This window comes from Acanthopagrus latus, chromosome 12 (genome assembly GCF_904848185.1).
Source record: "Acanthopagrus latus isolate v.2019 chromosome 12, fAcaLat1.1, whole genome shotgun sequence".
NCBI classification, from domain to species: domain Eukaryota; kingdom Metazoa; phylum Chordata; class Actinopteri; order Spariformes; family Sparidae; genus Acanthopagrus; species Acanthopagrus latus.
In genome coordinates, this window is record NC_051050.1 from 26,089,904 (window position 1) to 26,114,235 (window position 24,332).

A 24,332-nucleotide genomic window follows, 5' to 3' on the forward strand; every position below is an offset into this window, starting at 1 on the left:
AGACGAGTTGAATCCTGAGTGAAATATTACAATCAGACAGTGAAGCGACGCTCTTTGTCGACGTCAGCTTCGCTGTCAGGAAACATGAGGTGGAGGTTGTGTCGGACACGTTGAGAAGCAGCTTTGTGTGTTTGATGTCGGGTTGCTGCAGCAACACACCCACATCTGTCCTGCAGCCTCGGCCTGATCATCACCATGTGATCGACCTGGAGAAGAACCCGACCCACCGACACTTCTCCCACAGTTTCAGTGCAGATACGAGCAGCTTTCTTTCAGAGGACCTCGCTGCTGCTTGTATGTTTCAATAATTACAGTTAATCTTGAAACAGATGGGTGACGAATTAAAGGCAAAACATAAAAGTAAGTGAAACGTTCTGGATGCAGACACACGAGCTCTGAATGACAAAAACATAAAATCCTCTGAAACTGTTAATGGCTGGAGGTGGCAGGACACCCGGGACCTGGTGGTATTTGAGGCAGTTCAGGCGGTCTTTGAGAAGGTTCCAGGGGTTTTTAAGGTTGTCCTTGTGGTCAGTGTAGAAGTTCTTTTTATCGTTATCTACTTTGATCTGGAGCTTTGGTCACTTAGATTTCTTATGTGGTTATTGAAGGAGCTTCAGGTGGTTCCTCTGTTTATTAACGGGTTGTAGTTGTCTTGTAATTGGTTGTTAGAGTCATTGAAGAGTTCTCGTGATCCTCCCGGTGGATCAGGTAGTTTTTAAAAAGGTATTCTTGAAGTGCTTATAGGAGATCTGTCACCCATCTGTTTGATTCAGATCAGTATAGAAGTTGTGGGACTTCTTCCCAGGCAGCCTGGTTGTGACAGGTAGACTTCAACCAATCAGCTGTAGTAAAACACACAGAAACACTAGTTTGATCCTCTAAAGTTCCTCCAACAACTCCAGATGACTTCATGAGGAAGTTGTCGGTATATGATGTGTAAAATAACATGAAAATAAACCTGATATAATCAAAAACTACAGAATACAATAGAAGCTACATGTCAGTACCTCGGGGTCGACAGCACACATTTACCAAACTGCTACTCGTCACATGTTGACAGGCTGACAGACTGAGTCTTGATCTGCTGCTGGAGGTGATGACATCAAAAACACTTCAATAAATAATAAAGTTGTGTGCCTTTGCAGAATAATACGTCACGTATGGATTGTTCTGAGTGAGGCCACGCAGCAGAGGTGAGTCCATCGTTGTCTCTGATTGGCCGTAACTTGAATCCTCAGACGTATCTTCTGACGTCATCAGGGTTGGTCGGGCTGATTTTAGAAAGCATCCTGAAGATTATTTCTCAGAAGTTTGGTTGTGGTTGTCTGTCAGTCTCTGTTCCTCCTGCTGATCTACTTGATCTGATAGAAACTGGACATGGTGACGTAGGCCTCCTCCTGCTGGCTCCCTCCAGACTCCTCAGCTTCATCTCCTCCACCGCTGCTCTCAGGCTGAGGGCTGCGACGTCTCTCCTCCGGCTGGGGGACGTGGACGGGGGACGGACTGGTGCTCTGGAGGCCGTCCTCTCCCTCGGAGGAGCTCCTGCTCAGCAGGGCAGACAGCTCCAGCTCCTCAGTGCTGATGCTGGTGGTGCTCCTGGAGGAGTCGGAGCTGTGGGTGGAGCAGGCAGGATTGGACGGGTTGTCTTCAGCAGCAGCAGCGGTGATCGACGGCTCGGTCTCCTCTGTTTTCTCCATGGGATACACCTTGAGAGCACTGAACACCTCAGGTTTGAAGTTGAGCAGGAGGCCCTGCGGACAGTAGGGAATATCACAGGAGGTTATTATGGGATGGATTTTATGTTGTTTGAGGCACAAATACAAATGTATGCATTGCGATGCTTCAAATACTGACAACTTGTTTAACACTCAGCTCACAGCAGCATTTAAACCCCCATCAGACATAGAGTTATAACTATATGGCCACTGGAGGGAGCTATCACTGATCCTAACTGGGAGATTTCACTTCATAAAGCTCTGCTTGTTCTTTGGATGATGGTCACAGTAAAGGACTCACTTTATTTGGCTTGCAGATCTGCACCAGTGTGTGTTTGGGGTGCGGGATGCTTGGCCACATGAAGGTTAGTATTCTGTAAGGAAAGAAAAAATTACTAATAATGTACGACACACAACAATATCCTCTGATCTGCTGACAAGGAAACAAAGACTTCATACTTGTTCTTCCAGAACAAAACAACACTGGAAGTCACCACCGCCAGAAGAACGAGACACACAATCAGTGTGTACGTCTCCGTATGCTCACCTGCAAAAAGAGAGACAAGAGGTAAATAATGTCTTTATTCTCCTCTGACGTTGTCTTTTATATTCTCAAGAAGCAGAATGTGTCAGGGTTGGGTTGAAAGGGAAAACTAAGGAAGGGAAAGGTGGACCCAAACGCAGAACACACGGAAGGCAAAGATAAGGAGGAACAAAAGGCGAGCTTTAATTTAGCAAAAGCCGTATGCAAAACACCAAGGCAGACAAAACGGGGACAAGAAACAAAGTAACAACCAAAACAGCATGGCAAAGTAACAACTTAAAGGCAAGACAAAGTACAAAGAAAAAAATCAAAGTTCAAATCAAACATCAGAAACCAGAAATCAAAATCCAAAGAACACATACCATTCGGGAGGAGCAGGGACAGGAGCAGGAACAGGAGCAGGAACAGGGACAAGAGCATACAGAAAACAGAAAACAATGACCAGGCAAGGAGTGAGGGGAACACAGAGACTAAATACACAGACACTAATGACATGACGAGGAACAGGTGAGGAGAGAGGAGGAAGGAAGCCAGGTGTGATAATGAGGGGGAGGAGCACAGAGGAACAGACCAGGAGGGAACAAGACAACAGACAGAGGGAGCCAGAGGGGAGAACATAGGAGAACTTAAAGGACACATGAGGGCATGGAAAAATCAGAACATGAGACACAAGACAAGGAAAAAACAAAACACATAACACAACAAGACATAGAAAAAAAGGACATGAAATCAAAACCAAAAACCAGATACAAGGACAACACAGACAGGAGACATGACAGAACCCCCCCCTTAAGGGACAGCTCCCAGATGTCCCTCAATAGATAAGTTCGAAGTCCAAGTGAAGCCGGGAGGTTGGAGGGGGTCAGGGGGAGGGCCAAGGTCCAAACAAACCAAATAGTGGAGGCGAGGACTGGGACCCACTGGAGACCAGGGACGTGGACTGGAGCCCACTAGAGGCCGACAATGAACATGAAGGCGTTCTAGAGGCTGGTGACAAAGACAAAGACGTAGGCGTTCTGGGGGCCGAAGACGAAGGCACTGGAGGTCTGTGGCGAGGGCGAAGGGGCTCTAGATACTGGCAGAAGGGGCATGGTCTGAAACGCACTGAATACCAGGGACGTGGGCTGAGGTGCACTGGAGACTGGCGACGAAGGCATTGTCGCAGGCTGGAACCCACTGAAGGCCGGCGACATAGGCAAAGGCGCAGGCTGGAACCTGCTGGAGACCGGTGACCAAGGTGTAGGCGCGGCCTTGAACTCGCTGGCGGCCGGCGACGAAGGCGTAGACGCGACCTGGAACTCGCTGGAGGCCGGCGACGAAGGCGTAGGCGCGGCCTGGAACTCGCTGGAGGCCGGCGACGAAGGCGTAGACGCGACCTGGAACTCGCTGGAGGCCGGCGACGAAGGCGTAGGCGCGGCCTGGAACTCGCTGGAGGCCGGCGACGAAGGCGTAGACGCGGCCTGGAACTCGCTGGAGGCTGGCGGCGAAGGCGAAGGTGCGGGCTGGAACCCCCTGGAGGTTGGTGACGAAGGCGAAGGTGCGGACTGGAACCCCCTGGAGGCTGGCGACGTAGACGAAGGCGAAGGCGTAGGTGCGGGCTGGATCCCCCTGGAGGTTGGTGACGAAGGCGAAGGTGCGGACTGGAACCCCCTGGAGGCTGGCGACGTAGACGAAGGCGTAGGTGTGGGCTGGAACCCCCTGGAGGCTGGTGACGAAGGTGAAGGCGAAGGTGCGGGCTGGAACCCCCTGGAGGCTGGCGACGAAGGCGTGGGCTGAGACCCACTGGAGGCCGTTGGCGAAGGTGTGGACTGAAACCCACTGGCAACCGGTGGCGAAGGCGTGGACTGAGACCCACTAGCAACCGGTGGCGAAGGCGTGGACTGAGACCCACTAGCAACCGGTGGCGAAGGCGTGGACTGAGACCCACTGGTGACCAGACCACTGGCTGGGAAACCCTCAAGGGTCTTGGCCAGACCACCGACTGAGTTTTGCCGGGAGCTGGTGGTCTGGGAGCCGATGAAGGGTCTCTGGCAACAAACGACCTCGGCCGGACCCCTGACTGAGGTGCAGGCACAGGGCTTGGCGTGAGACTCAGCCGGGCCTCTGACCGAGGAGCAGGCAGTGGACTTGGCGTGACACTCGGCCGGGCCTCCGACCGAGGTGCAGGCACAGGGCTTGGCGTGAGACTCGGCCGGGCCTCCGACCGAGGTGCAGGCACAGGGCTTGGCGTGACACTCGGCCGGGCCTCCGACCGAGGAGCAGGAACAGGCACTGGACTTGGCACGAGCCTCGGCAGGGCCTCCGACCGAGGTTCAGGGACTAGACTTGGCGTGGGCCTCGGCCGGTCCTCCGACCAAGGTGCAGGAACAGGCCTCGGCCCGGCCTCCGACCGAGGTGCAGGACCAAGACTTGGCGTGGGTGTCCGCCAGTCCTCCAACCGAGGTGCAGGGATTGGCCTCGGCCGGTCCCCTGACCGAGGTGCAGGAACTGGCCTCGGCCGGTCCTCCGACCAAGGTGCAGGAACTGGCCTCGGCCGGTCCTCCGACCAAGGTGCAGGAACTAGACGTGGCGTGAGCCTCGGCCGAACCTCGGACTGAGGAGAAGAAACAGGCCTCGGCCAGACCACTGACCGAGGTGCAGGAACAGGCGCCATCTGGACCGCCGACTGAAGACCACTGGCAGGTGTCGACCGGAACGCCGACTGGGGGCCACTGGCAGGTGTCGACCGGAACGCCGACTGGGGGCCACTGGCAGGTGTCGACGGGGTTGAGACTGAGGCCTGGGCTGGGAGCTCGGCTGAGGCTGAGGCCTGGGCTGAGAGCTCGGCTGAGGCTGAGGCCTGGGCTGAGAGCTCGGCTGTGGCTGAGGCTGAGGCCTGGGCTGAGAGCTCGGCTGTGGCTGAGGCTGAGGCCTGGGCTGAGAGCTCGGCTGTGGCCTGGGCGGGGAGCTCAGCTGTGGCTGAAGCATGGTGGCTTGCCACCACCTGAGAGTCCACGGCATAAAGGTTCGCAACCAAAGCCGTTCTGAATTTAACCAGCTCTGCTATAACAAGTCCGACACAAGGGAATTCCTTCAACCAAGGCCTAATAAATAGTTCTTTGTCAAAATCTGCTATGGCCCTTAGCTTCTCCCCTGTGTCAGCCTTGCCACTCAAAATCTCCACCAATTTGTTCCCCAGCCTACAAATCAGAACACTGTCTGGTGGATCCATTTCTGGTCCAGTCATTCTGTCAGGGTTGGGTTGAAAGGGAAAACTAAGGAAGGGAAAGGTGGACCCAAACGCAGTACACACGGGAGGCAAAGATAAGGAGGAACAAAAGGCGAGCTTTAATTTAGCAAAAGCCGAATGCAAAACACCAAGGCAGACAAAACGGGGACAAGAAACAAAGTAACAACCAAAACAGCATGGCAAAGTAACAACTTAAAGGCAAGACAAAGTACATAGAAAAAAATCAAAGTTCAAATCAAACACGAACCAGAAATCAAAATCCAAAGAACACATACCATTCGGGAGGAGCAGGTACAGGAGCAGGAGCAGGAGCAGGAGCAGGAGCAGGAGCAGGAGCAGGAACAGGAGCAGGAGCAGGAGCAGGAGCAGGAGCAGGAACAGGAGCAGGAGCAGGAGCAGGAACAGGAGCAGGAACAGGAGCAGGAACAGGAACAGGAACAGGAGCAGGAGCAGGAACAGGAGCAGGAACAGGAGCAGGAGCAGGAACAGGAACAGGAACAGGAACAGGAACAAGAGCGTGGACAAGAGCATACAGAAAACAGAAAACAATGACCGGACAAGGAGTGGGGGGAACACAGAGACTAAATACACAGACACTAATGACATGACGAGGAACAGGTGAGGAGAGAGGAGGAAGGAAGCCAGGTGTGATAATGAGGGGGAGGAGTGCAGAGGAACAGACCAGGAGGGAACAAGACAACAGACAGAGGGAGCCAGAGGGGAGAACACAGGAGAACTTAAAGGACACATGAGGGCATGGAAAAATCAGAACATGAGACACAAGACAAGGAAAAACAAAACACATAACACAACAAGACATAGAAAAAAAGGACATGAAATCAAAACCAAAAACCAGATACAAGGACAACACAGACAGGAGACATGACAGAATGAGTAGAAGCTGACTTACTGTCACCAGCAACAGTAGAGAAACTGAACATCTCACTCCACTCGCTCCAGGAACCCTGCAGGTGACTCTTTGGTATGGCTCGAACTTTGACCTGGTACTTTGCGTTACTTCTGAGACGCTCCATGTCAATCTTCAGGATGACATGGTCTGATGAGGAGACGTTCTGATACTGTGGTCAAACAGGAACAAACTGTGAACAACAACTCAACTGTCGCCGAGAAGAAAGAAGCCACATAAGTCAAACAATCTTACTATGCTGCTGCTCTTGTTCCAGATGTGCAGCTGGAAGAGCTGATTGTCTACTTTCAGGTAATCTTTGTGGTACGGAATGCGGATATAAATGAAAGCCTGGTTGGACTCCTGGTTGAATGTCACGTTCCACACCTGAGGACTTCTCGGTTTGACTGCAGGGACACAACAGAGGACCAGAAGATGACGATGAGGGTGACAGCGACCGACATGTCGTCATGCCGACAACAGAAGCAGCTGTTTGCCACAGAGTCACAGAACATGAGAGCGTTGGAGAGTATCAGTGACTGCGTACCGGACGAACATGCTAAAGCTGTCAAACAGTCGCAGTTTGGTCAGATAAGGCAACAAAACAAAGTTCTACATAAGTCTGTTATTGAAGTTGAAAAGAAAAACACTGTAAAAGATTTTCGATGAACAGACGTCTGAAGAGACGTCATCTTGTCTCTCCACTGGATCCTCGGAAACGTTGAAAAGACCCGTTTGTGCTTGGAGGAAACTGTCTCAGTTTACTGGACCACACGAGTCCGGACTCATCCTGAGCTGTGAACACACATCAGGAGCTCATTCTGCGTGTGAACAAGGAGCTGTTACCTATTTTCTTCAGGTTGATCACGGTTGAAATCTGGCCTCCTCTCTTCAGGTGAGCCGTCACATTGAAGTCTAATATAGGGTTCAGATGTTTGGAGTGGATGGTGTTCCCGAAGCCCTCCACGCACTTCTCCTCCCCCTCCCACTTGAAGCTGTGGACACAAGAACAGAACCTCGTGTCAGCGGCCGAGTCTCCTGTGAGTCCTGTGAACGTGTCACCAGCGCAGACTGATGTCAGGTTTACCAGGCCGTCATTCTCTCGATGCCGTCAGCTTCATCATCTTCATCATCCTCACTGTCGCTCCGCCCTCCAACCAGCTGGCAGGTCACACTGCTGTTGTCCATCATGATGTGGGAGGTGCAGCTGAGTCTGAGCTCTGAGGAGGAGAGGGTCACTGTCACTCACCTGTCACCCACCTGTCATCCTCCCATCAGCCCATCATCAATCATTTTGTCATACTTGGATTCCATTTTTAAACAAGTAATTAATAACTGTATTGGGATTACTGTATTACTGTTTTACTGAAGTAATCCTTCCGTCAGTTAATTTGTCGATTATTAGTTTTAAATCAATCGATCCTTCCACCAAGAACAGAAGCGTGTTAATTATTTCACTTTGTGTAAAGATTAACAGTCAACATGTGACACAATCCACCTACAACAGGAGCCTGTTCAGACTGAATGCAGATTAATTTATGTCCTCCAGCAGACGGTTCAGTATAAACACATGCGGCTGAAGAATCTTTTCATTCATCAGAGAGTCCTGCTGACCCAGAGTCAGTGAGTCTGCTGACCCAGAGTCAGAGTCAGAGAGTCCTGCTGACCCAGAGTCAGAGAGTCTGCTGACCCAGAGTCAGAGTCAGTGTGCTGCTGACCCAGAGTCAGAGTCAGTGTGCTGCTGACCCAGAGTCAGAGAGTCCTGCTGACCCAGAGTCAGAGTCAGAGAGTCCTGCTGACCCAGAGTCAGAGTCAGTGAGTCTGCTGACCCAGAGTCAGTGTGCTGCTGACCCAGAGTCAGAGTCAGTGAGTCTGCTGACCCAGAGTCAGTGTGCTGCTGACCCAGAGTCAGCGTGCTGCTGACCCAGAGTCAGAGTCAGTGAGTCCTGCTGACCCAGAGTCAGTGAGTCCTGCTGACCCAGAGTCAGAGTCAGTGAGTCTGCTGACCCAGAGTCAGTGAGTCCTGCTGACCCAGAGTCAGAGTCAGCGTGCTGCTGACCCAGAGTCAGAGTCAGTGAGTCCTGCTGACCCAGAGTCAGTGAGTCCTGCTGACCCAGAGTCAGAGTCAGTGAGTCTGCTGACCCAGAGTCAGTGTGCTGCTCAGTAACATCAGAGGATGTTATGTGATGTGTTTCATAGTTTTATGAATGTGTGTCTAATGTGTAATCTGTGTGTAAACGTTGTGAACAGAAAGTCATATCCGGTCGAACGTTCAGCGTCGGTGTCAAACAGATCCGAAACATTTGCCGCCTGACAGACTTCTGACCCGGTCCTGAGGATCAGAACATGTAAAGAGGTTTGTGGATCCAGGACAGGCTGTGACAGATGAGTTTACTAAAGAGGAGTCAGCACAGCGACTGAATCAGAACCGATTTCTAGAAATGTTCTAGATCTAAATCACATGTTCTCGTCCTTTTAAAGCATTTTAAAGATGTTCTGAATGATCTTCTCACCCATGTCAGTTTCTCCATCACCACTCTGAGCCTCAGTTACAGTCGGCAGCAGCAGCAGCAGCAGCAGCAGCAGCACCGGGACCCAGCAGCCGGACAGCATCTCCTCACTGAGCCTCCTCACTGTCTCCTCACTCCTCACTGAGCCTCCTCAATGTCTCCTCACTGTCTCCTCACTGTCTCCTCACTCCTCGCTGAGCCTCCTCACTGTCTCCTCACTCCTCGCTGTCTCCTCACTGTCTCCTCACTCCTCGCTGAGCCTCCTCACTGTCTCCTCACTCCTCGCTGAGCCTCCTCACTGTCTCCTCACTCCTCGCTGAGCCTCCTCACTGTCTCCTCACTGTCTCCTCGCTGAGCCTCCTCGCTGTCTCCTCACTCCTCGCTGAGCCTCCTGACGTCTGCACAGATTAACTCAGTCGTGTCTCTGCAGACTCGTTTGGCTGCAGTCTCACCAGCTGAGAGTTTTCTTGTCAGCTGGCGTGTTTAGAGGAAGAAGGCGGGTCGAGCGTATGGGGCGCGGGGGGGGGGGAATAAGCGGCTGGTGGTTGGTGGTTGGTTTGCTCGCAGGATGTTCAGGAAATCAGAAAACATCTTTGTTCGACTCACAGCAGGTTCGTGACAGGATGAGTTGTTGGACAGTGAACCTGCTGAGCGTCAGGGTCTGAGGCCTCAGTAACCTGCAGTCTCTCTGATGACCTGCAGGCGGTGACTCCACTGGTTGCAAACTGAAGCCTGATTGTATGTAAGCTTATGAATAAATTAGGATACTTTCACTTGATTTCTGATCTCAGTTGTTTCCCAGTGAGTTGATGGTCCCAATAACTAGACTCAAGTCCTCTTCAACACAGCATGTTGCTCATTTTGTAACTGATGGTCTGAACTAGGCTACTAGAACGGAACTGGGTAGAGCGCATACCTCCGCAAAGGTCATACACTCCTCCTTTAATTCAGACAAACCTCACCCAGTTTCAGATAAATAATATTTAAATCCATTTTTATCTGGATCTTCATCACATTGTTCTCACCAGCAGACACAACAAATCAACCAGCCACACAGCTTCAGACAAAACTAACTGGACTCAGAACCAGTGCTGGTTCAGGTCCACTCAGAAAGAGTTCTTCAGTATTTGACTGATATCTGCGAATCAGCCGCTGCTACACACCAGATACTGGCTGCTCATTGGTCAGAGTTAAATTATCAGTAAAGCAGTTTGCCAGATTGACATACAAAGAGAGATGATGTCACTGCTGAAAGAAGAAATGAGTCATTCTTCCTCTGAATTTAATCTCAACAGACTTCCTGTTCAAATAAAGGTTAATTTAAAGATAAATATAATGACAATAAATCAAGTAACTTAATTGGGTTTGACTCCGTCTCTGTAGCTCTGTGGAGCTTTTCAGCCTCTTATAGCTGCTACTTTTAATTTTGCAGCACATTTCCTGTGTGGTTCAGTCTCAGCTGTTTTCATCAGACGAAGGCGCTGAACATGACCTGCCGAGCAGCCGGCAGCAGTCAGAAACAGTCAGAGGCTGGCGGGTGAACATGGAGGAGCCGACAACAGCTACACAGACTGATGTTTCCCTCCGGAGGTGGTGGAGACCAAAAACAGAGCGAGAAGAGACACAAACACGACTCCACATGAACCATCACGGTGCTCTGTGGCTGAAACACTGATGTGCACATGTTGGACCATCAGACGACTGTTTTAAAAGATGATTTTACGTCAGAATTAGTCAAAGTTTGTTCAGCTGGAAGTGAACAAAAACATGAACTCTGCTTTAAGATGCTGCAGAGAACTTCCCTCTTTATCACCACCACTGTAGCTGTTGGTTGGTTGATGGAAGATGGAGGATGGAGGATGGAGGATGGAGGATGGAGGTGGGTCTCAGCCCAGATTAGACCTCATTAACTTTTGGTGTTGACCCGGATGAAGGGATGGATTCAGGACTGTGTTTCCTCAGTTTCTTTAACATTGTGAAATCGGATAGTTTTTTGATGTCTGAATATCACCAAGTTATCTGTTCTGTAAAGGTTTGAGCTGAGTGCGAGAGAACAAACTGGTTTGAGGCCTGCAGCTGAACACGAGTCTTCCTCTCTGCCAAACAGCAGCCATGAAGCAGAACATCTAACCAGTAACTACAAACCACTTCCTGTCTGCTCAGGTGATCTGGTTTGTTTTCAAATGAGGCCAGTGTGTTCACATGCTTTACTAGCAGCTCAGCCTCAGGTGACCCTGAGCCAACATGTCTGCCACCTCTCTGACGTGTCAGACTGACAGCAACACTCTGGATCCTTTCTGCTCTCATGTTACTATTTTTCTGTCCGCTCAAGTTTCATTTCTGCTTCTGATGAATCGTTAGTGTTTGCTGAAAGTGTCTCTGGTTGTTTTTCCTCTTCTCTCCTCAGACAGCTGCTCTCTCACAACATGTGGCCTCGGCCTGCTCTCAGGGCTCCAGCTAGCTTCCAGGTACAGCAATGTGTTGTCAAGTTGTGAAACAAGGCATGCTGGGAAACAATCTCAGACCAGAAACAGCTTAAAGAAAACAGAGTTTGAGTTCGACTTCTACTTGAGTTCTATTCATAGTATTCGTAGTATTTGAACACCATATCTTTACTGCCTGTTAGATAACTCCACTGTGTGTGTGTGTGTGTGTGTGTGTGTGTGAGGTGTGTGTGCGTGTGTGTGTGTGTGTGTGAGGAGTGTGTGTGTGTGCGTGAGGTGTGTGTGTGTGTGTGTGTGTGTGTGTGTGTGCGTGAGGTGTGTGTGTGTGTGTGTCTGTGTGTGTGTGTGTGAGGAGTGTGTGTGTGTGTGCGTGAGGTGTGTGTGTGTGTGTGAGGTGTGTGTGTGTGTGTGTGTGTGTGAGGTGTGTGTGTGTGTGTGTGTGTGTGTGTGTGTGTGTGAGGAGTGTGTGTGTGTGCGTGAGGTGTGTGTGTGTGTGTGTGTGTGTGTGTGTGTGTGTGTGTGTGTGTGTGTGTGTGTGTGCGTGAGGTGTGTGTGTGTGTGTGTGTGTGTGTGTGTGTGTGTGTGTGGTGGGGGGGCGTCAGCTGTGGTTCACATGCTGGAGACGCAGTGGATGAAAATCCTGGAGGCAGAGGTGGAGAGATGGAGAGTTTGAGGACGAGCCGGCAGCAGCTCAGAGTGCTGAAGTGAAAGAGTTAAAGCTGTGCAGTAAACACACCCCCGCCCCCTCTAACCACACGCCTCAGCTTCATATCTCAGCTCCACATCGCAAAACATCTTCAGCTGTGGTTTCATGTGTTGGGTCGCCTCCCTCTCTGCCACTGATGGGAATCTGATGAGCCACCTGTTTACACTGAGCTGTGCTTCTGCAGCTAGCATCTCTCTGGTTCCTCTGTGGGATTATTGAATTAGATTCTGGATTATTACAGAAAATAATCTGTGTGTCAAACGCAAGTTCAACACACAAAGCCTTCCAGGTTTTGTTGATCAGGATAATCTCCACAGATGAACCGCTCTGTGATGTTTAAAGCAAAATTAAAGGTGTAACTAAAGTGGCCTGTAAAGACGGACTCGTGAGTAGATGAGTCTCCATGTTCGCCGTGTTCGCCCCGACAACCTCTGTAGTCTCATTCAGACACTTGTTAGCAACCGCTAACTGTTGTTAGCACATGAAGAGCTTCAGGATTAAAATGTGAGACATTTATGATGAAAAAAGCCTGTAGATATGTTCAGCCTGTGGTACTGGGTTTGATTGACAGCTCCTGTTAATCTGACCGGAAATTAGCAGCACAACAAACTGAGCAGGTAGAATCACACACCTGTGTAGGTGTGCAGGAGCTCTGATCTGTAACAACATGTATTGATTTGTAATAATCAGTCTGTGACAGGAGGGGAAGGGACCATCAGCTGTTTCATGACGTCACTCACAGACACAGAGGGCAGCTGGAGCGAGACGGCCATGTTGCATCATGTGTCCATCATGAGTTCATCATGAGTTGTCGTCTGAGCTGAACCTGAAGCTGCTCGCCGTGTTTTTGAAGGATGAAGACAAATTAGGAGTTGAGGAAGAGGATGTGGTGAAGAGTCATTACTGAACACGTCTCACCTCTGTTTGCACAACTTGCAACACCTTTCTACAGAAATTCACTCGCATGTCAGCGCTACAGACTGCTGTCAGACACAACGCTGTGTGTGTGTGTGTGTGTGTGTGGTGATGATGATGATGATGATGATGATGTGAAGCACAAACAGGCCGTGAGCAGCAGCAGGAAGCAGCGTTTGTAGCGAGCAGCTCAGAGACACATTCATGTGGCGGCTGGAGCTCCGGCTTCAAAGAGCCGCTCAGTTTGGTGTGGCTTCACTCACATTCATCACATGAGATTTTACACTGTGGTCTCATGGTATGTGTGTAGGTGTGAAGATGGGAGACATAAATAGATGTGCTACTTCTGCAGGTATACAGGTACATATGTATGGATATATACTGTATGTATGGAACATGGAGACATGTTCACTGTGTTAAAGTCAAACTCGCCAAAATTCAACCTAGAGTCTTTTTGTGAATGTTTATGAGTCAAACCTTTGTGTAAAAGCATAATTACAACGAAATAGGCACTTTTAAGATTTACTGTATTTTCATTTTCGGGTCAGACTCATTTTCTTTTTTTTCTTACTTTTTTATTATATATTTCATTTATAACTGTTTCTTTTATTGAGAAAACACAGAACGTTGAGGCTTCAACAAACAAACTATTGCCTCATCAAACCCCTCCTATCACCTACAGGGGGGCGAGAGGAAAACAGAAAATAAAAAATAAAATAAAATAAACCCCAAGATGCAAAGCAAACTGACAAAGGGACAAGACAGATCTAACAGGTGGTGTACTCTTCAGTATGGGTTTCTATGGTCATCCATTTATCCAATTACAGTGTTTAATTATATAATAGACAAATGTTCAGCTAGAATATAAAAGTTTTTAAGGTGTCATGGTATCTGACATAAAATGTACAAGTAAAGTAAATTATACGCATACAGTATTTACTTGTACTTTTATATCTGATTGCTGATGAAATAAATACATTTTTAAAAGTTCTACTTTGTCTCTGATGCAGCATGTAATCTGTAAAGTAACTAGTAACAAAAGTTATCAAATAAATACAGTGGAGTAAAAAGAATTTATAACATTTGTGGGGTTTTTTAAGATTAAAAATCTAATCTCATGTTCAGCTTCAAACCAACACGCTGGTCCGTCTCTCAGTCCTGTCTGACTTCCTGTGTGTGGTCTGTTGGTTCCGACTGAGATTTTAAGACTCATCACATATTTGGTTTCATGTTTCAAACTGCTGCTCACTGTAGTTTCAGGACAGGAGGAAATAATTGTTGGGGACCCTTCTCACTGGCGAAGGAATCCACATGTGGTTTATAGTGTGTGTGTGGGACTGAGTCACAATAAAGTCCAGTGTGTGTTCAGTGTGGCTCACAGATGTGTGTTAGGGAACAGAAGAAGAAGAAATCTCAGACTTGTCAGGAGAAGCATTCACTGTTGTGTTCAGGCTTAACATTATATTTACATTTACAGGGAGTCATGCTCTGCGGGGTGGAGGTGACGTCTGAACACGTGAGTCTTTGACAGAAGATGGCGAGTGATTCCTTTGTCCTGACATCAGTCAGGAGTTCGTTCCACTGCTGAGGTGCCAGAACAGAGAAGAGAAAATGTCACAGTCTGTTTCTATGAGCGTCTGTGTCGTCTGTGTGCCACCTGAGCGACAGGTAAACCACAGACAGCTGGAACAACTGACACACACAGAGCTGCTGTGGGAATCATCCCTCTGCCATGTTCACACAGTCACACACACACACACACACACACACACACACACACACACACACACACACACACACACACACACACACATTCTCAACAACAGCCAATCATTTACAGTTCAAACATTTGAACTGTTTTACCTCCTCTTGGTCGGGAGGCTCCTCTCCAGTCATGTTGCTGTTCCTGAGCTGTGGTGCTGAATAAAGGACTAAAAAGTTTTGGCAAAATATTATGATGTCACAGGAAGCTGACCGTTGTGCTTTTGATGACATCACATTACCAATGTTACACATTTGTCTGCTTTAGTAAAGTAACTATTGTAGTGATGTATAGTAACTACTATAGTAACTACTATAGTTACTACTGTAGAGATGTATAGTAACTACTATAGTAACTACAACAGTAACTACTATAGTAACTACTGTAGTAACTAGTAACTAGTGATGTATAGTAACTACTATAGTGATGTTTAGTAACTACTATAGTAACTGCTATAGAGATGTTTAGTAACTACTATAGTAACTACTGTAGTGATGCATAGTAACTACTATAGTAACTACTATAGTAACTACTGTAGAGATGTATAGTAACTACTATAGTAACTACTATAGTAACTACGGTAGAGATGTATAGTAACTACTATAGTAACTACTATAGTAACTACTGTAGTGATGTATAGTAACTACTATAGTAACTACTATAGTGATGTTTAGTAACTACTATAGTAACTACTATAGAGATGTATTGTAAATACTATAGTAACTACTGTAATGATGTATTGTAACTACTATAGTAACTACTATAGTAACTACTATAGAGATGTTTCGTAACTACCATAGTAACTACTATAGTAACTACTATAGAGATGTTTAGTAACTACCATAGTAACTACCATAGTAACTACTATAGAGATGTATAGTAACTACTATAGTAACTATTATAGAGATGTTTAGTAACTGGACAACTGCAGAAAACTGAAACTGTAGAATTTTGCTTTTGATGGAAAACCAAACTATTTTATTCATCATGACACAGATGAGACGCAGAGTCATTATCAGCACAGCACAATTATCAAACATTTGTATTTATGAGTCAAAATTACTTCATTTTTCAAAATTACATTTTTGAAATACAGGAAGTGACTTTGTGCTCCATTCATTTTAAACATTTACATCAGCTGAAGAAGTTTACTGCAACATGAGACGTTTATGCAGAGTCATTTTGAACATATGAAAATATATTATTAGTATTTAATTATTTGTATGATGAACCATTGTGCAGTGAAGTTCTTCAGAATCAAACTTCTTCATCTTTATTACAGTTAAACTTTGTAGAAAGGATCCAGTGTGTTTATAACGAGTCAATCATTACGCTGACTTCCATCATCCCACAGTGACACATGGAATAAACCCAGTATAATGACACTTAATATGTACTGTATGTACAGTATATACGGCTGCTGCACAGTGTATTTTAGTATTCTACTTATTAATTAGCATCAAAAGTTATTAGTGTCAACCCACAGTTGTACAAATCACACAAGAAAAAAAAGCTCCAAATGAGCTGAAACCGTAGAAAAAGTGTCAGTAAAATGATTTCACACAGAAAAGTAAAAAGAAAATCACACAGCTGCAGAGTTTCATTATAAAAACTTCTCTGAACATCCACGAGACTCTGATCAAATCACTCTGACCTCAAGGCAAAATAAGGAGAGCAGCAAAAAGTATTGATTACTTGAGAGTCATTAAAACTGTTTGACATTAAAGAGTGTTGCAGACCCTCCCATCCACTACAGGTCAGTGTTACTCAAATGTTTTACATCGTGCACCACCTCAGAGAATATCGGGCTCTCCATGTGCTACCATTAGGCCCGACATTAACACAGCAGCGTCGGAATCACAAAATGTTACAGGACAGACAAGGCTGTTTTAAAGCGCATTTCAGTTTTTTCATTTTTGTACCAAACTCTTCAGTATTCTGACTGAATAAAATGTTTTTGAAGGAACTTATTTCATTCGCAAAACACATTTACCACTACAGTACCACCAGAGGGAGCCTGAGTACCAGCAGTGGTCAGAGTGCTGCAGGGGCACCAGAGGGCAGAATATGAGGGTGATGTTTTCCTCGCCTAGGTACAAAAAGCACATGTGTGTATGACGCACCAGCAGGGGGCGATATGGAACAGTGTCCAGGTCAGGACGAGGTCAGGGTTCATTCACAGGTGTTGACCAGGGTTTGAATCCTGTATGATGCAGATCAACAGACTGTCTCTGAGGAACATGCTGCAGGTGAACCTGTGAGCTCTGATCTTTTCCTAAACCTAACCAAGTAGTTTTGGTGCATTAATTTTGGAAGTGTAGCTGGACATTGCATGTTTAATGCTAACCTGAACACAGAAGAGACCCTGATGGACAAACATGACAGTGACACGGTGGTGTGTTTCTGTCGCTAACTGCAGTTAGCATCTCTCTGGTTCCTCTGTGGGATTATTGACTTAGATTCTGGATTATTACAGAAAATAATTAAGTTTCTGATCCGTCCAGGTTCTGTTGATCCAGATAATCTCCACAGATTAACTCCACTCTGTGATGTGTGAGGCTACATTAACTGTGTAGCAGTAAGAAGCTAATGCTAGGCTACAAACAGATGACATCACGGTCACATGACTGAAACGTCTCCACCACTAAGAGTCTTACTGCACAATTACTATCCAGGTTTTCTATAAACTGATCAGTGTACAAGTTGTAAAGTCAGAGTTAGAACAGTGTGGAACTAAAGTGGCCTGTAAAGACGGACGAGTGAGTAGATGAGTCTTCAGATGGAAACTTCATCGGCTTGCTGTCAGCTTATTGGTCATAAAGAAAACAATTGTAAAACTGTGTGTGAATTAATAAATATTCATATATCTTCATACCGATGTGTCAACGCTTTTATTTGTTGTCATTAAACATTGCTGAGCTGTAGTTGTTCCTGTTCGTCCTTTCTCATCTTTACTGAAACGTCTCACTGACCGTCTTCATCCTGCAGGACACTTCCTGTTTACTTCTGTCTGTCACATGACCGCTCGCCTGTCTTCACTCTGTCCAGACTTACTGTAACATCATGTTTACTGTGAGTGGGCTGGAGAAAGAACAAGATAGAAAAGAGGAAGAAGAAGAAGAAGAAGACAGTGGAGGAGAGCAACAGACTGGATCTGATCCTTTCTGCCGTCTCTTCAGGTCTCTAAATATATTCAGGAGAAAGTTTCTGTGACAGAAGAAGACAAAGACACTTTGGCAGCAGGCTGGTGGATGTGATTCTGTCCGTCTGCTCAGACTGTTCTCAGCTCGTCCTGGATTTAAAGCCACGTCCTCTCAGATCATCAGACTCTGATGAGGAAGTTGAGGTCGAGGGAGGCAGGAATGTGCAGCGTCTCCAGGCTGAGAGCCGACGGCGTGTACGGGAAGAGGACGGGGAACGTCTGCTTGGTGTCCAGGAGGAGCTGAGGAGGATCGTTTCTGTCCTGGAGAGAGTTCTGCAGACACAGGTGAACATGCAGGGTTACACCTGTGTGACTCATGAAAACTGATCTGTAGCCGTTTCCATGTAATCAGGACATAAACATGTAATAGATTACTTTAATACTGAGGAAAACTTAAAACAGGTTTTTCTCTTGTCTGCAGGGTCACTGACGTTTGTTCTGGGTGAACATCAGAGACGATGATGTCATCAGGAAGTGAAGGTAATGTGTTCATCAACATGTTTCATGTGTTCGTCATGTTTCATGTGTTCATCAACATGTTTCATGTGTTCATCATCATGTTTCATGTGTTCGTCATGTTTCATGTGTTCATCAACATGTTTCATGTGTTCAGCATGTTTCATGTGTTCAGCATGTTTCATGTGTTCATCTTCATGTTTCATGTGTTCATCAACATGTTTCATGTGTTCATCATCATGTTTCATGTGTTCGTCATGTTTCATGTGTTCATCATGTTTCATGTGTTCATCACGTTTCATGTGTTCATCAACATGTTTCATGTGTTCATCATGTTTCATGTGTTCGTCATGTTTCATGTGTTCATCAACATGTTTCATGTGTTCAGCATGTTTCATGTGTTCGTCATGTTTCATGTGTTCATCAACATGTTTCATGTGTTCAGCATGTTTCATGTGTTCGTCATGTTTCATGTGTTCAACATGTTTCATGTGTTCACCATGTTTCATGTGTTCAGCATGTTTCATGTGTTCGTCATGTTTCATGTGTTCACCATGTTTCATGTGTTCAGCATGTTTCATGTGTTCACCATGTTTCATGTGTTCAACATGTTTCATGTGTTCACCATGTTTCATGTGTTCAACATGTTTCATGTGTTCACCATGTTTCATGTGTTCAACATGTTTCATGTGTTCACCATGTGTTCTCTCAGGAGGTTTGAATCTCACCTGAATGGTCCTGATGAACGACACAGTGACTCTCTCTTCAAACTCATTCAGAGGAGTGTACAAGTTCAAGATCTTCACAATCTGCAACACAGGAAAACCCTGATCAATATCAGGTAGCGATCATCTGATGCACTGATCAGCTGATATGAGTGATTGGTCAGCTGACCTGCTGTGTGGTCAGGCTGGTGCACAGTGAGCAGATGGCCTCTGCGTCCTGAGTCGTCTTCTTCTTGACCTGCAGCAGCTGAGCGGCCTGGATGATCGGCTCCAGAGTGGCAGCAGCGTTACTCTGATACAGGTTGTTTGCTCTGAGCCACTCCTCCATCTGACTGGTGTTGTACCTGCACACACACACACACACACACACACACACACACACACACACACACACACACACACACCCTGCCTTCAGTGATGATGTCTCACTGTGTGTGGTGAACAGACGGTGTGTTGGTGTGTTTGTACCTGAGCTGCATGCCGGTGCTCCACGAGCACACGTCTTTGCGCAGCAGCAGGTTGTTGAGGGTGGTGGCGTTGATGCAGTGGAAGAGCTGTCGGACCACCTGACCCGCGATCTCGGGGTCCAGGCCATGATCCCTCATGATCCCGTGGAACTGTCCCAGTTGTCGGATCAAGGCCTCCAGAGTGTAGCTGCTGGGCCCGCCGGCGTCGGTGTCCATGCTGGACGAACGGTTCCTGTAGCCCATCGGCTTGACCCCCGCCAGGCTGGGGATGCTCTCACTCTCCAACATGGCCGACACTGGAGACGACAAGACGGAGGCATCAGGACAGATCAGGGCTGTGTTCCAGTCTGACTTTAAGGCTCCTCAGATTGTAGAGTGATACTGGTCGCAGTCATAAACGTTGTTAAACTGAACAGCGTCTGTCGTCTCTGACCTATTTGTACTGTTTTCAGTCTGCAGCTCACAGAAAATACTGTGATGCTGTTACGTTACTCATGTTGAGATGAAAGATACAGCTGAGCTGCTGCTGACAGAACTTCAGGTATCAGGTATCTCATCAACAGAATCTCACTCCACAGACTGTTTTCACTTCAAATAGCTCAGATATTCTTCTTCAGGATGTTTATGATTCGTATCATGAAGCTGTCAACATGTCAAATTTGCAGCGTTATATGATGGTGTGTTTCTTTGCCCATCAGCTCCTCCTACTGTCCATCAGTGGAAAAGCATCATGTTCATTCTGTCATCGCTGACTGACTTCCTGTTGTCGTCACTTTGTGCACACGCCCCTCGTCCTCTGGGTCAAAATGACCCACTGTCACTGAACATCTCAAATAAAGCAACTTCATTTCAAGTCATTCCTGACTTTCATCTGCAGCATCTGCAGCATCTGTAGAAGTGTTAGTAAACAACGTCTTTGATGGTTGTGTGTGAAATTGTTTGATCTTTGAAAGTTGTGTATAGAGTCGAGGAAAGGTGACAGAACACCTGCAGAGAAAGATTTAGTTCTGTCTGAGATCAATCAGCACTGTGTGTGTGTGTGTGTGTGTGTGTGTGTGTGTGTGTGTGTGTGTGTTCTGTAGTCTGTAACTCTGTGACTGTGATTTTAACTTCCGGGTCAAAAATGACCCAGAGACAATCTTTGTCCCCAGGTGGTGAACAGCACCATGGAAATATGAATGAAGGCAAAATTTCCCTTTTTCTAATTTTGGGTCACTTTAAGAAAAGTCACAAAATTTAAAGTTGAAAAAACAATTCAAGGCGTTTTCTCTGCTGTTAAACACAGTTTGGGGTCAGTTTTGACCCAAAGACAACAGGAGGGTTAATGTTGTGGCTAATGATGACAAGTGATGTAGCTGTGACACATCACCTTAAGAGACCTGCTATTGGCTGAGGAGGGGATTGTGGGTAGCTGCTGTCGTCAAGTTCCAACACTGACTTTGTGATTACTGTGACCTTATACTAACACCATCCCTCTGGATCGGGTCAGGTAGAGCGTCAGGTCAACTGAAGCAGCTGGGGACTTGTTTTAAAAATGTCTTGTTATTAAAATTCAGTCTTCACTGTAGCTGCTGAGATAAAAGTGTCAGCATGTTCGAGCTCGTCGATAAATAACATCTTTAAATCAAGTCTCCAGCCACTTCAGCTGTTCAGGAGAATGCTGCAACTCTGTTTTCCAGAAATCTGTGAACTACAACACTCCTGACTCCTGACTTTATATCCTCAGGAGGAGAGGAGGACTTTATATCCTCAGGAGGGAGGAGAGGAGGACTTTATATCATCAGGAGGAGGAGAGGAGGACTTTATATCCTCAGGAGGAGGAGAGGAGGACTTTATATCCTCAGGAGGAGGAGAGGAGGACTTTATATCCTCAGGAGGAGGAGAGGAGGACTTTATATCATCAGGAGGAGGAGAGGAGGACTTTATATCCTCAGGAGGAGGAGAAGAGGACTTTATATCCTCAGGAGGAGGAGAGGAGGACTTTATATCCTCAGGAGGAGGAGAGGAGGACTTTATATCCTCAGGAGTGTTGAGTGTTTTGGACGGACCGGTTCTGGTCACGCCCTGCACTGTGAACTCACCGATCATTGGCTGGATGATGCCCTCGGCCACCTTAATGAGCTGCTGGTAGATCTGGATGGAGAGGTCACTGAGCACCTGTCGGTACTCTGCCAGGTCGAAGTTCTTCAGACAGTGCTCGTTCTGTTTGCTCGTGTTCTGCGTCATGAAGGCCTGAAAGAGAAGACAAGTTCATGTTTGTGTGTTTGTGTGTGTCTCATGTACAGACTGAAGTGCGTCTGTGTTAGTCTCACCTCGTCTCCGCTGTACTGCTTCAGACAGTGCAGCAGGCGGCTGGTGTTGGCCAGCCAGAAGGACGTCATTTCAAAGTCATCGTTGTTCTTCTGCAGACGACACGAACAAGCGTCTTTAATGAGAGGACGCGTGTTAATAGTGAGACAGGTGGACGTGTGGCGGACGCTCACCTTGAGGACCTTCTTGATGGAGTTGATGGTGGAGGTGAGCAGAGCCTCCACCTTCTGGTCGTCGTTGATGTAGTCGGCGTGACGGATGCACATGAAGAGGATGTAAGCAGGCAGACAGGGAACAGTGGCGGAAACCAAGCTGGGCCTCATGTCTGCAACACACGGAGCCACGGAGCCGCTTCAGACAAATACTGTTCTTTACTGTGTTCTACTGTTCTTTACTGTGTTCTACTGTTCTTTACTGTGTTCTACTGTTCTTTACTCTGTTCTGCTGTTCTTTACTGTGTTCTACTGTTCTTTACTGTGTTCTACTGTACTTTACTGTTCTTTACTCTGTTCTACTGTTCTTTACTCTGTTCTACTGTTCTTTACTGTGTTCTACTGTACTTTACTGTTCTTTACTCTGTTCTACTGTTCTTTACTCTGTTCTTTACTGTTCTTTACTGTTCTTTACTGTGTTCTACTGTTCTTTACTGTGTTCTACTGTTCTTTACTGTGTTCTACTGTTCTTTACTGTGTTCTACTGTACTTTACTGTTCTTTACTCTGTTCTTTACTGTTCTTTACTGTGTTCTACTGTTCTTTACTGTGTTCTACTGTTCTTTACTGTGTTCTACTGTTCTTTACTGTGTTCTACTGTACTTTACTGTTCTTTACTCTGTTCTACTGTTCTTTACTCTGTTCTTTACTGTTCTTTACTGTGTTCATTACTGTTGTTGACTGTGTTCTGCTGTTCTTGACGGTACTGAATGTTCCTGATGAAATCTCAGCCTGTGCTGAATCTCAGTGTTACTAACGGACCTCGAGCTGTGTGAGTGACAGCCGGTGACGGTGAGACTGACCTGTGATCAGAGTTTTGAGCAGCAGGGCTTCGTCCTCCTTGTTGTACTCCAGCATCCCCTCGAAGTCCTTCTCCTTCCTCTGGACGGTGACCTGCCGGATCAGCTCCGGTTTGGACCTGCTGGACTGAGCTGCTGCCATCGAAGCTGCAGAGAGACAGAGAAGTTCAGCACTGCTGTCACCATGGAGCTGAGCTGCAGGTGTGGACAGCTGCTGCTACCTTCTAACTCCTGCACTTTCTTCATGTAGATCCGGAGCTGCTTCTTCAGCTTCCTCTCGTTCTTCTCCAGTTTCTCCACCAGCTCCTTGAGGTCCTGCGAACAGAGAAAGTCAAAGCATCATGGTGGACCTGACGTGGTTCTGCCGTCCGTGTGTTCAGTGCAGCGGCAGCAGGTGATTCTCTCACCAGGTTGTCGTTGGTGAGCCTTGTGATCTCCTGCTGGACGCTGTACTCCACCTTCGCCTCCGGAGACAGAGACGACATGTAGTTCAGGATCTCCTGCTTCTTCTCGATGTCGTCTCTCAGCAGCTCGATCTGAGTGTGGAGAGCCTCCAGTTCATCTTTGTGCTGCCTGGACTGAGTCTGCAGCTGAGCCTCCAGCAGCCTGAGAGGAGAGGAGTGTAAAAACAGGATGATCTCATGTCCTCACGATGAGCTGTGCGCTGTATTAACACTGTATTTGAAGGTGGTATCACTGAGCAACCAGGGTGTGAAAGACCCTCTGAGGTCTGAGGTCAACCAGAGTCCAGCAGGGACTGGACCTGTAGCATGTCTCTGTCGCTAACTAGCTAAATAGTGACTGGTCACCAGCAAGACCAGCATATGCTGTGTTTGGTGTTGGGTTAGGGTTGTTTGACATCAACACTGTTGTTTCTTCACACTCGGTAGATTGAAACTAAACTTCTGGCCATCTGTCACAAACTGCTCCTGTCTTTATCTGTGAGGAGATTTTAAAGATTTGCGTCTTCAGGAGGAACCAATGGGCTGCAGACAGGAAGTCAGACTGTGTTAACAGACGTACGAACAGTCTGCAGCTGTTCACACACAAAACTGAGAATAACAAGCTTCAGTTTTTCACTTTTACATCTTTTTAAAAATGGATTTTTAGGTTTAGTGACCCTCAGAGGCTCCTGTATTTCACACTCTGTGGGCCCAGTGCAGCGAGTTAAAGGGTGAGCTGGTGTTTTAGAAAAAGAAGAGAAAGTAAAGAAAGTGAGCAGAATAATGAGAAGCAAACAAACAGAGACCTGGCCACTTGTTTCAGGCCCTGATAAGCCAAACCCAGCTCTCCATCTTCATTCAAATGACACCAGTCCTGTTGTGTACTGGAGCCCAGCAGGACGCACAGAGAGGAGGAGGAAGAGGAAGAGGAAGAGGAAGAGGAAGAGGAGGAAGAAGAAGAGGAAGAGGAGGAAGAGGAAGGA

At 47.0% G+C, this 24,332-nt stretch overlaps 2 protein-coding genes across 9 annotated transcripts in view; both read right to left on the reverse strand.

Moving 5' to 3' along the window:
• Window positions 1–123: 123 nt before the first annotated feature.
• Window positions 124–9,364, reverse strand: il7r (interleukin 7 receptor). 2 transcript variants are annotated; one of them, XR_005078049.1, is made up of 9 exons: window positions 8,912–9,364; window positions 7,486–7,618; window positions 7,245–7,393; window positions 6,654–6,805; window positions 6,402–6,570; window positions 2,178–2,265; window positions 2,020–2,092; window positions 1,011–1,754; window positions 124–845 (listed from the first exon to the last, which is right to left on the reverse strand). XR_005078049.1 is itself a non-coding variant. In XM_037116763.1 (8 exons), exons 1-8 carry the CDS (start codon window positions 9,009–9,011, stop codon window positions 1,356–1,358), a joined length of 1,263 nt encoding a protein of 420 aa, XP_036972658.1. In that variant the 5' UTR covers window positions 9,012–9,364; the 3' UTR covers window positions 124–1,355. The 2 variants fall into 2 exon arrangements, 1 of the variants encoding a protein (XP_036972658.1); XM_037116763.1 differs by having other exon boundaries at window positions 124–1,754.
• An 8,237-nt stretch (window positions 9,365–17,601) lies between these two features.
• The window catches only part of myo5b (myosin VB), a 29,697-nt gene continuing 22,966 nt past the window's right edge, over window positions 17,602–24,332 (reverse strand). For 4 of the 7 annotated variants that reach the window (XM_037116719.1, XM_037116716.1, XM_037116720.1 and 1 more), the window contains exons 30-38: window positions 23,314–23,512; window positions 23,128–23,221; window positions 22,910–23,053; window positions 21,898–22,220; window positions 21,667–21,817; window positions 19,587–19,881; window positions 19,288–19,462; window positions 19,122–19,202; window positions 17,602–18,210 (exon numbers count right to left, since the gene is read on the reverse strand). In XM_037116719.1, coding sequence (XP_036972614.1) covers window positions 18,058–18,210; window positions 19,122–19,202; window positions 19,288–19,462; window positions 19,587–19,881; window positions 21,667–21,817; window positions 21,898–22,220; window positions 22,910–23,053; window positions 23,128–23,221; window positions 23,314–23,512 — 1,615 coding nt within the window. In that variant the 3' untranslated portion in view covers window positions 17,602–18,057. The remainder of the gene's footprint in view (window positions 18,211–19,121; window positions 19,203–19,287; window positions 19,463–19,586; window positions 19,882–21,666; window positions 21,818–21,897; window positions 22,221–22,909; window positions 23,054–23,127; window positions 23,222–23,313; window positions 23,513–24,332) is intronic. The other 3 variants (XM_037116722.1, XM_037116723.1, XM_037116724.1) reach the window with 1 other exon arrangement.

Coding starts and splice junctions, on each gene's coding strand:
- il7r (XM_037116763.1), bottom strand. CDS start 9,011: ATGCTGTCCGGCTGCTGGGTCCCGGTGCTGCTGCTGCTGCTGCTGCTG. Junction 2,266..6,401: donor CTCTACTGTTGCTGGTGACA/GTAAGTCAGCTT, acceptor CTCTTTTTGCAG/GTGAGCATACGGAGACGTAC. Junction 1,755..2,019: donor AGATCTGCAAGCCAAATAAA/GTGAGTCCTTTA, acceptor TACTGTCCGCAG/GGCCTCCTGCTCAACTTCAA.